General features: G+C 38.0%; 1 protein-coding gene across 2 annotated transcripts; it reads left to right on the top strand.

Annotated features, from left to right (window-relative positions):
• Nucleotides 1-281: 281 nt before the first annotated feature.
• On the top strand, nucleotides 282-15,872 carry LOC104611975 (nucleobase-ascorbate transporter 11-like). Of its 2 annotated transcripts, XM_088890554.1 has the most exons (10): nucleotides 282-1,348; nucleotides 3,611-3,708; nucleotides 3,795-3,965; nucleotides 4,711-4,811; nucleotides 5,526-5,661; nucleotides 5,877-5,927; nucleotides 13,393-13,680; nucleotides 13,795-14,029; nucleotides 14,172-14,452; nucleotides 15,427-15,872. In XM_088890554.1, the coding sequence occupies exons 1-10, from the start codon at nucleotides 679-681 to the stop codon at nucleotides 15,646-15,648; spliced, it is 2,253 nt and encodes a 750-aa protein (XP_088746680.1). In that variant the 5' UTR covers nucleotides 282-678; the 3' UTR covers nucleotides 15,649-15,872. The 2 variants fall into 2 exon arrangements, with proteins under 2 accessions (XP_088746680.1, XP_088746681.1); XM_088890555.1 differs by lacking the exon at nucleotides 5,877-5,927 and having other exon boundaries at nucleotides 365-1,348.
• Nucleotides 15,873-17,825: the final 1,953 nt, after the last annotated feature.

The following is a 17,825-nucleotide window of genomic DNA, read 5'->3' as shown; positions in this document are numbered from 1 at the left end:
TATTACTTTTTTTGATTTTTCAAATAAATCAATTACCAAACGTTTAATCAATAAACGTCCACCATTTCAAACACATACATTGTGAATTGTCATTCTGAGTCGATCCACTACCACTCGTCCGAGTTACTACGTCAAACCAATAATGAGTTGCAAAAACCGTCCAACTAACGAGTCACCGGAAGCTTGAACTGTAAGAAAAGATGGGAGACGGCAGCAGGTTCATGTTGTTTTCCAACGGGCATCCAGGGGCATTTAAGTAACTCCAGCACCTGAAAGCTCCAGCTGCTGATAGCAACTGGCGAGCGGTAGGCTTAACCTTAAACCGATTACCAGACAGCAGAGAGGCATCGCCTCTCACTCTCTCACCTCACTAACTGATTAACTCTCATCATCTTACTCAGAGTCGAATTTAATGATGCTATCCTCTCCAATCCTCTCTGATAATTACATCCCACTACCTTATCAGTTTAATCTTACTCTTTCTTTGCTTCAACTTCTTTCTTTCTCTTTTCACACTCTGTGATTTTAGCTGGTGTTTTGATAACTCAGTGATTTTTCTTCTTCTTCTTCTTCTTCTTCTTCTTCTTGATCTCAAGTGTGTGAAACACAAGAAACACCATTTTCTTTTTTCTGTTTTGTTTCTTAGAAATTGGAGACTCGATTGAGGAGCGAGCTTCAATGGAAGGTGGGTCGAGCTCAGTGAAGCAGGAGAAGAACGGCGTTCCAAAGGGTCCGTCGAAGCCCAAGATCGAACCCTTTGTACCGAGAACTGATCACAACCCAAGGGAGCTGAAATCATGGGCCAAGAGAACTGGTTTCAACCTCAACATCTCGGGAGAAACGACCGCCAGTGTCAGTGAGAAAGACCCAAATGAGAAGAACGACAGTGCTGGATTTGATTTGGAGAAGGGTCTTAGTTGGAGAGGTGGTGGGTCTTCACCAAAAATCGAGATCGATCCGATCTTGGGTCGTACTAGGGAGAACAGGGGTGCTGAGATCGAGCCGGTTTCTGCGCCTAGAAGTGTATTGCGAAAGAATGAAAGTGATGCTGGTTCGAGTCTGAGGAATGGACCAGGGGGAGCTGAAATTGAGAAGAAGAGTAGTATTGTTGACCCTCTTCTGGCGCCTAAGGATGATTACAGAAAAGCTGGTTTGAATGGAAACGGGAGTGCACATGTGAACGGTGATGAATCTTCGGCAGTTCCTCCGACTGCTGAACCCAATAAAGAAAACAAGGTCGAAGATGAAGTGGGAATCGATGTTTTTCCGGAGACTGAGGAACCTAGTCATCGAGGGTGGCGTGGACCTTCTCGGATGAAGTACAGTCTGAGAGAAAATCCTGGTTTTGGTTAGTATACTTACTCATAACTGCAGATGCTTGGAATCTTAATGTAAATCAATCATATCTTTCTTTTATTGCATTTGGAATTTTAATAAGAAAGTTGGATCTTTGCAAAAGCATAATAATGCACAGAATGAGGAAACATGAGTAAAATGATTGTTGAATATAACTTGTACCAAGAAATGCTTTATATTGGAAAAACAAGCCAAAACAATATCAACATATCTCCTAAGCTGTAGACATGTATAATAAATCCTTCAAGGATACAATAACCTGTAGGATCAAATGGATTTCCTCTTACTGTAAACAACCTTTACAATTTATCTCAGATATAAATGTCTGTGTTATACCCTATTTGCGTAATCCATAGTAAATGCCCACAATTAGTAGAACCATATTTGGCATATTTAAATACTATATGCTATTGCATGGCCTTCAAGGTTTCAACACACAATACATCTGAGCCTCTCTAGTGTCCTTTTTGTCAATATCGAGGCCTCTTATCCTCCTTGTAAATGGCCTTTGGATTAAAGTAAGCAAGCTCTGCTCGCCAATGGTTATGCTTGAATGGACATATCTTTGCATTTTCATGGGATTAGGACTGATGTATAGAGAATTCACTAAATCAGTTTAGACTCGTTAAATAATCACTCCTCTAGACTGTTATAGATCAAGGCATCCTACGAAACCATGCACCCTGTGGTTGACCAGTTGTCAGAATATTTATCAAGTGCTCATTGAACGTGCTTACTATATTGTACCTACTAGATCTGGTCTAGTGGATTGTACACTTAAAAGCTGAATAATCCAGACATCTCATTTCTGTGCTGTTCTGCTTTCACTGATCTAGTGCTTTTCTCCCAGAAGACAATCTCATGTTCCTCCAGGTGCAACTATTGAGTCAATTACCATGCAAATATCATTTTGAAACTCGTAAAACATACATATCTGAAACAATTTGGCCATTCTTGTTGGAATTTTCTTGATATAACTGACAAATCTGCCTACTGTTTGAATAGTTGGAACAGAGTCTAAGATCTTTCTCATCTCTTAAAGGTTTTACAGTTAGTCATAAAAAACTAGATCTTTATCTTTCTATTGTTAGGCATATTAGTGATTTTCTAGCATTTGTGGCTAATAACTACCGTCTTTTATGTCCAAAAGATGGGCTAGCTACCATATTGACAACCAATAATTAATTCATACCAACAACTCTAAGTATATGTTAATGCAACATTGACCACCAAATAGGATGGATAAGGTCCTTTCCAAAATATGGTTCTCATAACATTTAATTTTATGGGTAAAATGCCTAGACCCTAGAATCAAATTATCTGGACTATTTACCTTCACAAAGTGAAACATTTAAGGTATATTTACCTAGCTTTTGTCATTGGAAATCGTGCCTCTTTTCATCAAACTTTTAATAGTAATTGCTAAAATTCTTTTCCAATTTTGGAAGGGAATTGAGAAAAAATTTCCTTCCTTTGCTTAAGCGGTGACAAAAGGCCATTGAGTGAATTATTCCCATCAATTTTCATGATTGAATAGAGGTCGATCAATCGTATTGTCTCCATCTTTTAGGTGAACAATGAAAATGATTGGGAAGTGGTGGACTAGGTAGATCTTCTTTAGAAAATCAGCGTCTGTCCACAACATCTGGAAAGATAGGACTCTGCTAGCTGTGTAGGGCATTCCTTTCATGGCATGCATTTTATGCAATCAGCTGATCACATTTTTTGTGCATTTCCATTTATCTACAAACCTCCTGACATATTTATGCAATCTGTTAAGTTTCATTGGAGATTAAAAGGATTAACCAAGAGAGGAGGGAAAATCCTTTGGAGCATGGTTTCATTAATGGTCATCTGGTCTGTCTGGTTAGAAGAAATTTGAGGATCTTTGAGAAAAAGAAACTACTGGGATAAGGTTATAAAAAATGCTGTTATTTTTTATATCATACTTGATTTTTTTTGGGGGGAGGGAAATAGCTGTTATTTTATTGATATAAAACTTGTTGATTCCTTGTATAGTCACCCACAGTACAGGAGCTATACATGTAGATGTTATATTGAAATGATTATCTAAAAATATAAAAAAAAAAAACTTTTTCATTTTTGTTTTGGTACTAAGGATGTTATTCTTCTCAACCTATGATCAGGAGAAGGTTATTTAAGATTTATAGATTCGAAATTTCCAATGGATATCAGTTTGATTGATTTATAAGAATATTGTTTTATTTTTCTTTTTTTGTATTTCCAATTGCAGTGCCCCTTATTTATTACGGCTTGCAGCATTATTTATCATTGGCTGGTTCCCTTATTTTCGTTCCCTTGGTCATTGTACCAGCCATGGGTGGAACTGATGTAAGCATTTTGTCTTGCGGTTTGTTTGATTTTAAGTGGTATTTAAAGAGTATGATCATCTAACTTTATTTGAATGATGAGTACAGAAGGATACTGCCACTGTGATTTCCACAATGCTATTGGTGTCTGGCATTACAACAATACTGCACTCCTACTTTGGTTCTAGACTCCCTTTGGTGCAAGGAAGTTCATTTGTATACTTAGCTCCAGCTTTAGTTATTATGAATTCTCGAGAGTACCGAAACCTCACTGAAAATGTAAGTTCTATTAACTGATTTTTTTCACCAATCAATTTTAGCAATAGATGAATATTGTAGATTTGTCACAGATACTTTAGATTACCTGTTTTATTATTTTTCAAAAGATATGACCTTCTTCTACGCTCCTGGTCATTGTGGAACTACCTCTCTTTGTGGGGGATCTCAGGTTTAAGCATAAGGGAGGTACTGGCTCAGCCAGTAGTTCCACAATATACCCACCTCTTGGTTGGTGCACCACTCCTCTGTAAGGCAATTAAAACCAATCATTGCCTATAAACAGAGAGAAAAAAAAAATACAAAAGATAAAGAATTGCAGTACTTTAGATAATCTCATAATTTTTTATTTAGATTTCATGAGACTTTCATATTGTTGTATGCTAAAGAATTATTTATGTTCATATCTTGAGGTGACTGATTTGTGAACATCCAATTTTTTCTTTTTAAGACATGTACTGGCTGATAGTTAGGAGTATACCCCCTTTATCAAAGATGGCATGTGCCCAAGTTACATTCTGTTTTAATAAATGTTTTCCTTGTTTTTTACTTAAGATTTGATATAGGAAAGTTCCTGGTGAAACTAGATTAGAGAGCACTTTAAAACTAGAGAGCTGCATTAAAACCGTCAATAATTTTTACAGGAATGAACATTATATCTGCTTATCCTTCTGATTCACGCTAGTTCTTCAACCCAACAAGTCCCGACTTATGGGGTTACATTTCTTGCACATTTCATTAATTTCAGAAATTTAAACACATAATGAAAGAACTGCAAGGGGCCATCATTGTTGGTGCAATTTTTCAGAGCATCCTGGGATACAGCGGTCTCATGTCTCTTCTTCTGAGGTACTTTAAGGAACAACTGCCTTGCAACATCTTTTTATTTTTTATTTTTTTTATTATTTTTAACAAACCTTGCAACATGTTCTTGCAATATCTTCAATTCTGCGAAAGTACTCTCTTAAGGACCCACAAACACGTAACCACAGCCTAGCTCATATCTTAATTTATCATATCCTAAATCCCTTTTAAGTTAGGTATGAAACTGAATGAGTTTTTATCAAAGACATTAAGATGCAGAAGTGTTAACAGAAAGCAATATTACCTGGCTATGCAGTCACTGAGCTCACAACTCTTAAGAATAAGATATTCACCTAAAGTTCCAACACTTCAATCTCCTTATATATGTTGACAAGCTTCCTCTATTTGTTACTTTCCCCCATTCCATGTCATTGCTGGGGCCTCGTTCTGCAGCCAACTTAGAAAATCCAGCTCCTCCTTTGAAGAAGTCTAGTGCTTTCTCTTGTTAGTATTGCATGACATACTAGTCTTCCAAACATAAAGGTAACTTTACCACAATGTTATCTAAAGAGGCCTCTAATCCCAAAGAATCTCGGTTACTAAAAACACATATGTTGGTTTAACATCAGAGATTGCCACTTCTGCTAAGCAGGTTTACCATATCAGCCATCTATTATAATTCTATGCAAAATTTAGTTCTAGGGGAATCGTTTATCAGCCTGTCTTAAAAAATTTTCCTGTACATTGTTTTTGTTACAGGTTGATAAACCCAATTGTTGTTGCACCAACCATTGCTGCAGTAGGTTTAGCATTTTTTAGCTATGGGTTTCCTCAGGCTGGTAGTTGTGTGGAAATCAGTATTCCTCAAATACTGTTACTGCTAATTTTCACCCTGGTGAGCAATCCACAACCAGAATTATGAAAATCATATAATCTTTAAATTCGTATTTATAATCTGCAACTTTCCTACCACAGGTGTTTCTGTTCTATTTTGACCTTATTGAATTTTCATGGTTTGTTTTTTCTTTTCATTTAACTCATACAATGGTGCAAATCTGTTCATGATATGCTTCAAACACTCACACTTCATTCCATTTCTATTGCTTTCAGTACCTTCGAGGAGTTTCCATATTTGGGCATCGGATATTCCGAGTATATGCGGTAGTCTTTTTTTCACCTTTCAAACCTTCATTCTTTATACTCACACCTTGATTTTTTGGAACTCATTTGGCATACATACTAAAAGTCTGTTTCAGATGAACCAAACAATAGATTTCAGAAGCTGGTCCATATTTTATATCACTTTCGATTCCCACTTAAGTGTTGCAGCCAAAAATATCTCAAGTTAAAAGCATTTGTTTTAAGACAACATGATGTTTTACCTTTAACACCAACTGTACAAATCGAGGCTATGATATAAGATGGGTTTTGCAGCTTGTCTTCTTACAAACAGAGTTGGAGGGGGAGGAAATAACAATTGTAGAAGCCTCACTCCCTAACCTCAAAAATTACACAAAGGATTCAATCTCACTGGTCTTGGGAAAGAGAATTTCAGTGGCATAACTATGAAAGTATGGAATCAGACCATGATGCATCACCTTCTCAAGGAGCAAGGGAATTATTAATATTGCTTAAAATAGAATTGTAATGATATTTATAGAGTAATTGATAAAAATGGTATTTACAGGGATTACATGAAATATTTTTAAAATCCTCCAAAATTTTTCTCTTTAAACATTTGATATCTTAATAAATTGCTTCCAAAAGATTAGGAACTAAGAAACCAGGAAAGAAGATCCTAAGTGTTAGCGTAGGGGTATTTCTGTCTTTATACTTAGATTAAGGTTGCTGATCTGTAATATTGTGTTAGAACCAGTGCTCCTTACTTAAATAAGGGCACATATGTCTTTTCCATTAATTTTAATAATAAAAGCACATGTCTGGCCGAATGGGAGTTATGTTCTTTGACTTCTAGTTCGAACCGGATTTTCTTCTTTTCTCTCTCTCTTTCTTCCACCTTTCTACCTCTCTCTACGTGAATGATCCTAGACAAACAGAACTCCAAGGCAGGCCGAATCATAACATGGTATCAGAGCTACTCGAATCTGCCTAGATTTCTGTCTGCCTAGATTTCTATTCTCTGCGCACCCTATCTAGGGTTTCTCTTGATTTTTCTGCATTCAACTGGAGATAAGGGAAAGGGCTGAAAAGGAGTGATCGCCCTCTCCCCTTGGAGGTTTCTATGCCTCCAGTCGTGTCTTGTGTGGTCGGTTGCTGTGGTTTCTAAGATCGCCCTTCCCTAATCGATGAAGAGAAAATGGTCGATTTGTGTAGTGTAGTGGCTGTCGTGTGTGGACTGATTTTCTGCTCGTGTGGTTGTTCCTTCAGTGATAAGGTAAGAGATTTCTGTGCATGATTTCTATTGTGGATCAAATAGGAAGTATGTTTCAAATCATGTGCTAGGGTTTATGCTGTTTTTGTGTGTTTCAAAGGAAGAGTTATGATCATATAGTGGTGAGATTTCAGGTAGCCGTAGGAGTAGGGTTTGTGGTGTAAAGAGTACACTTTTCAGCAACAACAAGTGCTGAAATCAGTGTGACGAGTGTGATCTAGTCGTGTGCAGTGTGCAGAATTCAGTGGTAATAGAATTCAGCAAGTGTGCAAAATCGGTGATAACAAAATGGGAGATAACAGTGATTGTAAACCTAATGTGATGGTGCCTACAGGCTACTTGAATGTTCAGATGACTTCCATTAAACTAAATGGAGAGAATTATGTGCCTTGGGCTAAATCCGTCGAAGTCTTTCTGAAGGCAAAGAAGAAGGTAAAACATATAAGAGAGGAGAAACCCTCCACTGACTCTCACGAGTATGAAGACTGGGAGCAAGAGGATGCTCAGATCATCACATGGTTATGGAATAGTATGGAACCCAGGATTAGTGTAAACTTCATGTTTCTTGACACTGCCAAAGATGTATGGGACCATGCGAAGAAATTGTATTCGGGTTAGGACAATACAACCAGAGTGTATCAGCTGTATCAGGAGTACTTTAATCTGCAACAGGGCAATCAGAGTTTTGAGGAGTACTATGCTAGTATGAGAAACATATGTAATGAGTTGAATGTCTATCATCCTCTCACTTCTGATGTCAAGATTCAGCAACAACAAAGAGAACAACTTAATGTGACTAGATTTTTTGTGGGACTGAAATCTGAATATGAACCAGTACGGGCTCAGATACTAGGAGGATCAGCTCTCCCCTCTTTAGAAGAGGTATTTGCTCGATTCCGGAGGACTTCTATCGGATCTACTGAGAACTCTAATATCTCAGATAGATCTACCTGTGCTGTGTCAAGAGGCTGTGGTGCTAGAGGTGGAGCTCGGGGAGCTCAGTCTGGCCGTGGTGGTAGTAGTGGTCCGGTGTATGGCCGAAGTGGCAATGATGGGCCTACTTATAATCGTGGTGGTGGTCGTACTGGGGGCAGAGATTCAGGGGGAGTCCGTGGTAGAGGACGTGGCTCAGGCCCGAGGAGGTGCACTCATTGTGGTATGGATGGACATACCATTAACTATTGTTATGATCTACATGGTCCACCCTCAACCTGGGCCAATCATGCTGTGATTAGTGGCACCAGTTCCAGCTTTAGACAGGAGAATCGTTCATCTGATCAGATAACTCCTACATCCACAGATGGTCCCGTGAAGGAAATGGTGAGTGTTCCCCGTGATGAATATGAGAGGTTTATCCAATCACAGCAGAACACGGCGACTTTCGCTCACTCAGGTATGGCTTGTTTGGCATCCACACCCAATCCCTGGATCATTGACTCTAGAGCCTCCGATCACATGATTGGAACTCCAGGTGTGTTTTCTTCCTTATCTCATTGCTCAACATCACAATCTGTCACCCTTGCTAATGGTTCCACATCCTCAATTTGTGGTGTTGGTAATGTTGACCTAGACCCTGTATCTCTCTCCTCAGTTTTGTATGTTCCTAAATTGCCTTTTAATCTTATGTCTGTTAGTAAGCTGACCAAATCATGAAGCTGGTGGACGGGGATGAAGATTGGTGGACGGGGATGAAGATTGGTGGACGGGGATGAAGATTGGAACTCCATTACTTTTTATCCTTCTATGTGTGTTTTTCAGGATCTCAAGACGGGGATGAAGATTGGTGGAGGGCATAAAGCTGGTGGACTGTCTTATCTTGACAGTGGTGGAAGAACTTCAACAGCTCTCCAGTCATCCCTTTCTCCTCTCTAGTGGCACTACCGATTTGGTCATCCGTCGCTAAAAGTCTTGAAGTCTTTAGTTCCGTTTTTGAGTCAACTTTCTGTTTTGGATTGTGAGTCGTGTCAGTTTGGGAAACACCATCGTGTTCCCTTTAGTTCTAGGATTGATAACCGTGTGTCCAGTCCTTTTTCTTTGATTCACTCCGATGTTTGGGGTCCTTATAAAGTGATGTCATATAATGGATATAGATATTTTGTCATTTTTCTAGATGACTTTTCAAGGATGACGTGGCTCTATCTAATGAAAGAAAGAAGTGAATTGTTTACCATTTTTCAGAAATTTTATGCTGAGATTCGTAATCAATTTGGTATTCACATTAAAGTTTTCCGTTCTGATAATGGCCGTGAATATTTATCCTCATCATTTCAAGAATACTTGGACCAACACGACATTATACATCAGATCTCATGTACCTACACCCCACAACAAAACGGGGTGGCTGAGAGAAAGAATCACCATCTCTTGGAAACAACACGATCCTTCATGCATCACATGAATGTTCCCAAACCCTTTTGGAGTGATGCGGTGCTTACCTCTTGCTTTCTGATTAATCGGATGCCCACGTTCATCCTTGATGGTCATTCTCCGTTTACGATCTAGTTTCCCACCTTGTCTCCGTTCCCTCTTATGCCTAGGGTATTTGGGTGTGTCTGCTTCATCCATAATCTGGGTCCCGGGAACGACAAGTTCAATGCCTATTCTCTCAAGTGCATCTTCCTTGGCTATTCTCGGACCTAGAAAGGGTATAAGTGTTACCATCCTAGTTCTTGACGGTCCTTTGTGTGTGCTGATGTCACCTTCTTTGAGTCTACTCCGTTTTTTTTGGGTCCGGTGATGCTTCTTCCTCCTCATCACCTCCTCCTCTTCCCCTTGTTCCAGCCGTGACCAAATCCTTGCCTCCGGTGCCACCACCTGTTGAACGCCCACTTATTTGTCATGTATATACACATCGCCCACGCGTACCAGCTACTACTCCTCCAGCTACATCTTCGTCGACAGATCCGGCTCCAGACCCAAACCCAACATTTGAGCTTGATCTCCCCATTGCCTTGCGGAAAGATAAACGCACTTGCACCCTTCATCCTATTTCTAATTATGTTTCACTTACTCACCTTTCCGCCTCCCATTGCCAGTTTGTCACCTTGTTATCATCAGTTGTTGTCCCTAAGGATGTCCAGGAAGCCCTTGCCTCTCCAGGGTGGTACCGTGCGATGGAAGAAGCTTTCAGCCCTTCATCATAATCATACTTGGAACCTCACCGTTCTTCCTCCTGGGAAGCAAGCTGTTGGTTGTAAATGGGTTTATACAGTTAAGTATCTACCTGATGGTAGTGTTGAACGCCTGAAAGCGCGATTGGTTGCAAAAGGGTACTCCCAAACCTATGGTGTTGACTACACAGAGACCTTCTCACCAGTTGCTAAGATAGGGTCAGTTCGTGTTGTGATCTCTCTTGCAGCTATGTATGATTGGCCGCTATATCAGCTTGATATCAAGAATGCCTTTTTGCATGGTGACTTACTTGAGGATATCTACATGGAGCAACCTCCAGGGTTTGTTGCTCCGGGGGAGGATGGTAAGGTGTGTAGACTAAGGAAGGCTATATATGGGCCTAAACAGTCTCCTCGAGCATGGTTTGGTAGGTTCAGTGAGGTAGTAAAGAAGTTTGGTATGAAACAGTGCCAAGTTGATCATTCTGTATTCAGTCATGACTCTCCGGGAGGAAAAATAGTGTTGGTGGTGTATGTATATGATATTGTTATTACCGGGAATGATAACATGGGTATTGACAGGCTGAAGACTTATCCATAGGATCATTTTCAAACAAAGGATCTTGGTAAGCTAAAATATTTCTTGGGATAGAGGTAGCAAGATATAAGTATGGTATTAATCTATGCTAGAGGAAATATGTACTTGATTTGCTGGAAGAAACAGGCTTGTTGGGTGCTAAACCAATTGAAACACCTATGGACACAAATACTAGGCTAAGCAGTGATATGGGTGAAGTGTTTGAAGACCCTGACAGATACCGACGACTTGTAGGTAAACTAAACTATCTAACCATTACTAGGCTAGACATCTCATTTGCGGTTAGTGTGGTGAGTCAGTTCATGCAGAAACCCCTGATTCCTCATTGGAATGCAGTTCTGAGAATTGTGAGGTATTTAAAAGGGGCTCCAGGTCGCTGTTTGATATACAAAAGTGGCGGAAAACTTGAAATAGAAGGGTATTCTGATGCTGATTGGGCCGGTTCTATATGTCTGATAGGCGGTCTACCACAGGCTATTGCACTTTCCTGGGAGGTAACCTGGTGACATGGAAAAGTAAGAAGCAGACAGTCGTGGCAAGTAGTGCAGGAGCAGAATATAGGGCTATGGCGCATACTGCTTGTGAATTAGTGTGGCTAAGGAACCTTCTATAGGAAGTAGGGTACAACATCAATACTCCAATGAAGCTCTATTGTGACAATCAGGTTGCAGTTCATATTTCTTCTAATCCGGTGTTTCATGAAAGAACCAAGCACATTGAGGTTGACTGTCACTTTGTGAGGGAGAAGGTGCTGAATGGAGAGCTAGACACTGCATATGTTAATACAGGAAACCAATGGGCAGACTTATTTACAAAAGGCTTGAGTCGGGGAAGAGTGGACTACATATGTAACAAGCTGGGAGTATATGATATATACTCACCAGCTTGAGAGGGAGTGTTAGCGCAGGGGTATTTCTGTCTTTATACTTAGATTAAGGTTGCTGATCTGTAATATTGTGTTAGAACCAGTGCTCCTTACTTAAATAAGGGCACATATGTCTTTTCCATTAATTTTAATAATAAAAGCACATGTCTGGCCGAATGGGAGTTATGTTCTTTGACTTCCAGTTCGAACCAGATTTTCTTCTTTTCTCTCTCTCTCTCTTTCTTCCACCTTTCTACCTCTCTCTATGTGACTGATCCCAGACAAACAGAACTCCAAGGCAGGCCGAATCATAACACTAAGAAAACAAGAGCAATGCTAGGCCATATTGGTAGGTCATCAAATCCATTGGAACTTATCTATTTCACGGAACTCCATAGGTGAGGAAATGTTAGAGATTAAATTCTAAGCCCTCATAGAAGTATATGGTTATGCATGATGATAGAAACTATAATTATTAATTACATCATGAGGCAAATCCTAATTGTCAATTTAGGTGGAGGATGCTTTGGAGATGTACAAGAGCTGCAGTATTATGGACGATATGGGAAGAAAGAAAACTACGAATTTTCAAAGAAAAGAGCAGATCTGTAGTTGTGTATGAAGGCATGTTGGTGAAAGTAGTGCATTGGATAAAAACAGTGCATATGTTCTCTGATTTTACTGTTGATGATATACTCAGAAACTGGGAGGTGATTGCAGGTTCCTCTTCTTCCAAGAAAAAAATCATGCAACAGTGGACGCCACCATCAGTTGACTTCCTTAAGTTGAATGTTGATGGTAGCAGTTTTGGTAATCCAGGCCCCTCTGGAATAGGAGGAGCCATAAAAAACATCAGGGAAGAAATTTTGGGGATGTTCTCAGGGCCAATTGGGGAAGGGAACTCCGCTAGAGCTGAGATGGAAGCAGTTTTGTATGGCTTACAAAAAGCCGTGGAGTTCGGCATTCATAAACTGATAATCGAAGGGAACTCAAAAGTGATTCTGAGTTGGTTGAGATAAGAGGAAAAGAGTCCTTGGTGGTTCAGAAATGAGATTAAAAAATTCATAAGACTGTCAAAAGATATGCAAATCTTAGCACAATGGGTTCCAAGGTCGGCAAACAGTCTAGCAGATCAACTAGCAAAATAAGGGGTTAGAAGAGAACACGTTTTTCTGGGCTCAATTGTAAATGTATAATCAAATTCCTGGGGCTATTACTGTTTACTTCTTTGTCTGTTGATTGGGAAGCCGAGGCTACTCATTGCTGTAAATTCTGTTTTCTCAATCAATAAAAGCTTATTCTTTTTACTGATAAAAAAAATCCTAATTGTCAATTCATTCAGATATGGGATTAGATGAACATATAAATTTCCTCATTTTCTTAATGACTTCTGATATTGATAACAATATTCAACAACCTCAAATATTAGTTATATACATATTGGAAGATTGCATCATCCCCTCCCCTGTCCCAAAAAGAGAAGAAACAAAACCCAAAAGAAGGGAAGCCTCCTTTGCGTGAATCACTCTGTTCATCTATTTGAGCTTATTATGTCTTAAAGTCTGATCAGATCAGGATATCGTAAAATGCGCAATACTTTCAAGTCTCACTGTATTTGCATCACTAGTTTATGATCTTATTGACACAATTAACCATTGCAGGTTCCCCTTAGTGTAACAATCGTATGGGCATATGCATTCTTTTTGACAGCTGGTGGAGCATATGACTACAGAGGCTGCAATCCTAACATACCCAGTTCAAATATCCTATCTGATGCATGCAGAAAACATGCATTTACCATGAAGCATTGTCGAACAGATGCTTCCAATGCATGGAGAACTGCTGATTGGGTTAGAGTACCCTACCCTTTCCAGTGGGGTATCCCTACATTCCACTTGAAGACTTCCATTATTATGATCATTGTGTCATTGGTTGCATCAGTGGATTCGGTAAATAGTTTCTTGTTTTAATGCATAAAGTAATAGCTGTTTATTAACAGGAGAAGAATTCCAAATATTGGCTGCTTAAGTCTAATCACTCTGCACTTTGTGCAACTCACCCAGGTTGGAACATATCATTCTGCATCTTTGCTAGTTAATTCAAGGCCCCCAACACCAGGAGTTGTTAGCAGAGGAATTGGAATGGAAGGTTTCTGTAGTATACTAGCTGGATTATGGGGTACAGGTTCTGGGTCAACAACCTTGACTGAAAATGCACATACCATTGACATAACAAAAGTAGCAAACCGAAGGGCTGTGGAACTTGGAGCAGTAATGTTAATTCTTTTCTCCTTTATGGGTAATATTCAATATGCTGCTTTTCATACACATGCAGTTTGTGTGTCTGTGCAGTGTGTATATTTGTGTTTTTCCGGACACATCAACATTTATTACCCTAGTGGATACTTTTGCATACTGATTTTCTTGATTTCATTTGGTAGGAAAAGTGGGCGCCCTTCTTGCTTCAATACCCCAAGCCTTGGCCGTTTCTGTATTGTGTTTCATCTGGGCTCTGATTGTAGCACTTGGTCTATCAACTTTGCAGTATGGTCAAACAGCAAGTTTTAGAAATATAACAATAGTTGGTGTTTCCTTGTTCTTCTCTTTGTCGATACCTGCATATTTTCAACAGTATCAGCCTGATTCCAGCTTCATCTTGCCAAGTTACTTTATTCCTTATGCAGCAGCATCAAACGGACCAGTCCACACTGGCAGCAAAGATGTAAGAACAAGATTCTCTACATCTATTCACAGACACTCACACACATAAAAATGTGCATATACGTGGAAGTTTGGATCTGACATGACCCTTGGAGCTGTCTGGGGTCCATGACTAGCCATGTGTCTCACATTCAGAAGATTTGGAACTGTGCTATTCTATCGATCCTGCCATTGAAACTCATCGAGCTCAATATCAGTTTGAAACATGATAATGGCTGTTAAAACTCACAAAATAATGCCTAAATTAGGTGGTCGAGAGTCATCTATTCATTCTTATTTTTGCCTAAATTGACAGTGGCTCTTGATCCTCTGAATATAGAACACACGCCAAGTCATAGTGGCCCCAGACTGACACTACAACACTTGTGGCCACTGAGCCAAGACAATCTTGTATGTTATCCATTAGTAACAATACAAATTTTATACTTAGAATATGTCGGGTTTATATATATACATGAGCAAATACTCAAGGAGGTTTTAATATTAGACACCTTACTGTGTAATCTTCCACATGCCCATCCAGTACTTCTCCAATCACTGGGCCACCTGTAGAACAAATTTTATACTTAGAACAATACAAATTTTATACTTAGAACATGTCGGAATTTATATATATACATGAGTAAATACTCAAGGAGGTTTTAATATTAGACACCTTACTGTGCAATCTTCCACATGCCCATCCAGTATTCCAATCACTGGGCCACCTGTAGAACAAATTCGATGCTTCTAATTACTATTGTGAACATCTGCTTTGTTTGTAGGCATTTACTTCCTACTGTCCAAAGGAGGTAACAGAAACTGTTTATCCATTGGATTGACTGGATGTAGGCACTTGGTTGATTTTATGGTATCAGCTACTAGGATGTTAAAATCAAAGTCTTTGTTATTGTTACTATTTAGTGTTCCTTTTTTACCTATTGCATTATAGAAGAGCTGACTTTCTGCTATGTTTGCTTCACTAATGGGTTTCAGCTTGATTTCGCAATAAATGCTCTTCTGTCACTAAACATGGTGGTAGCGTTTTTGGTGGCATTTATTCTGGACAATACAGTTCCTGGCACCAGACAAGAACGGGGCGTGTACATATGGTCAAGTGCTGAAGATATGGTGAATGATCCATCCCTTGCTACAGATTATTCATTACCAAGAAAAGTTGCTCGGTTTTTCCATTGGGCAAAATGTGTTGGTGCGTGAAAGGATGTCTGAGATTTTCTTTTTCTTTTTTTATCTTTTTTTTTTGCGAAATTGCTGATTTGCTATTCTACATTGCTTGTGTTGTACCAAATAAGAAGAGGGGGGATATTAAGTAACCCATGTATAATAGAAAAGGGACATGACCAATATTCTTTTGAAGATTATACTGAATTAATTTCCTTGTATAGAGAAGATTTCTAAGTCAAGCTGGAACTTACTTCAAAAAGAATACCGCTCAGAGTTTCAAACATAGGGTTGACATTATTCCTATGACAACCTTCTCTCCATCCATACAACTACAGAACCTTGTTCCAATATTCTGTAATACTGAAATTCTCCCAACAGTTGGAACTGGATTTTACATGAGATTAGAAATCTTAGCGTGTGTTTTGTGTTGTGGGAGTTTATCAAATGCTGTCATATGCCATCACTAAATTGGTATTTTTTTTAATGTACACAAAAGTAAGTTCTGATTTATGTGTGCATCAATCGTCATTTTAATGATTGAATATTTATTTACTGTTATGCTGATGCCTAGTTATCCATATCAAATACTTTTCTTGGTTTTTTAGACAAATCAAGTACATGCTTAGTCAATCAAGTACTTTTCTCAGTAGTTAAGCCTGTAAAAAACTGGGAGTTAGAGAGTTAACTATTTGACCATCATGTTCAATCTGATTCTGACAACATTGATCGGCAGTGATTAGTGTCACATTGCCACAGATGGGTGCTCCAGACTCCAGGGTCCTGATTTGTCTGGATTCCGTTTGTAAATCATTGATCATGTTTTTGAACATTGTAAAATTGCATTCAAAGGTAAGGTTCGGTGATTCGGTATTACAAATTATTTCGTACAGGTAAGGTAATTTCAAGTAGCAGGAATCTTACAAATATCAATCAACAACGCAAACTTTATAGTTCAACTAGTGGGGACCCGTATGGAATTTATCAAGGAAAGTGAAATAACTAAAACTTATAATTAAGGAAAGAATGCAATGTTGTTTAAAATAAATTAATCTTTATTTTAATAATTTGTTACAAAAATGTTTTACTAATTTAGTAATTTAGATTAATTATATTAATATTTTTAACAAAAATAATAAATTATTGTTAATTACTTAATAAAATAATTGTTTTTTCTATATTATTTGTTAGTGTTCTATTTTATTTATTTTACTTTATTATTGATTAAATGTTTTAATTTTTTGTAAATATTACTTAAATATTTTAAATATTATATATAATAATATTTACCATATATGTATATTACTTCCAAGTTGAGCTTATTAGGGATTGCTTAGCTTGGGCCTTATCCATTAGGACCATCATTGGACTTCAAAAGTTCGATACCCAATTACACTTCGAATATGATTATTCCATATTTGCTCGAGCCTAAAAATTTATAGGTCTAGCTGGGTTAGGCTATCTATTAATACTAATTTTTATTAATTTCTTAATTGTTAATAGTTGCTAGATAAAATCTTTCTAAATTTTAATCTTTTTTATTAACTTTAGTAAATTTTTATTAATTTTATTTATTAAGTTCCAAATTAATAAAACATAAACTAATTTTAGGGTCCTTTTGGTTCATGGAAAATCAAAATCACCTCTTCCTAATGCCTATTTGGTTTAGTTGAGAATTGAAATCGGATTCCGATTGCTATTGTTTGGTTCATTTGGAGTTAGAATCGGAGTAAACTAAAAAAATCAATTTTGTATATTTTATTAATAATTTATTATTTTATAGTACTATTATTTTATCACTGTTTTACTAATATCTTGTTAATAGTTTATTAATATTTTATTATTTTATTAATATTGGGATTTGGGGGATTTTTTGTCATGAGTTCTTTACTCCTTAACAATAGACTCTCGAATGAGAATTCCATTCCCCCAAGAATGGGAATCAGAATCCTATTCTCTCATTCTTGTGAAACAAATAATTGGTAGTTCTAATTCAGATTCTAGGCATCCACACATGGGAGCCAAATAGACCTTTATTGTATTATGTTATATTAGTATTCTCTCTCTTAAATATCTTTATTAAATGTATTGTAATATGCATTGAGATGAGAAGATTTGGAAAACTCTAATGTCCATCTCTCTCTTTCTTTAATAATATAATAGTTCTCTCTTACTCTCTCTTATTATTTCTATTGGGTAAATTACAAAGACCC

Source organism: Nelumbo nucifera, chromosome 1 (genome assembly GCF_055504915.1).
Source record: "Nelumbo nucifera cultivar China Antique chromosome 1, China Antique-T2T, whole genome shotgun sequence".
In the NCBI taxonomy this organism is placed as follows: Eukaryota; Viridiplantae; Streptophyta; class Magnoliopsida; order Proteales; family Nelumbonaceae; genus Nelumbo; species Nelumbo nucifera.
The sequence above is the reverse complement of the archived record's forward strand: the minus strand, read 5'-3'. Positions and strand labels throughout refer to the sequence as shown.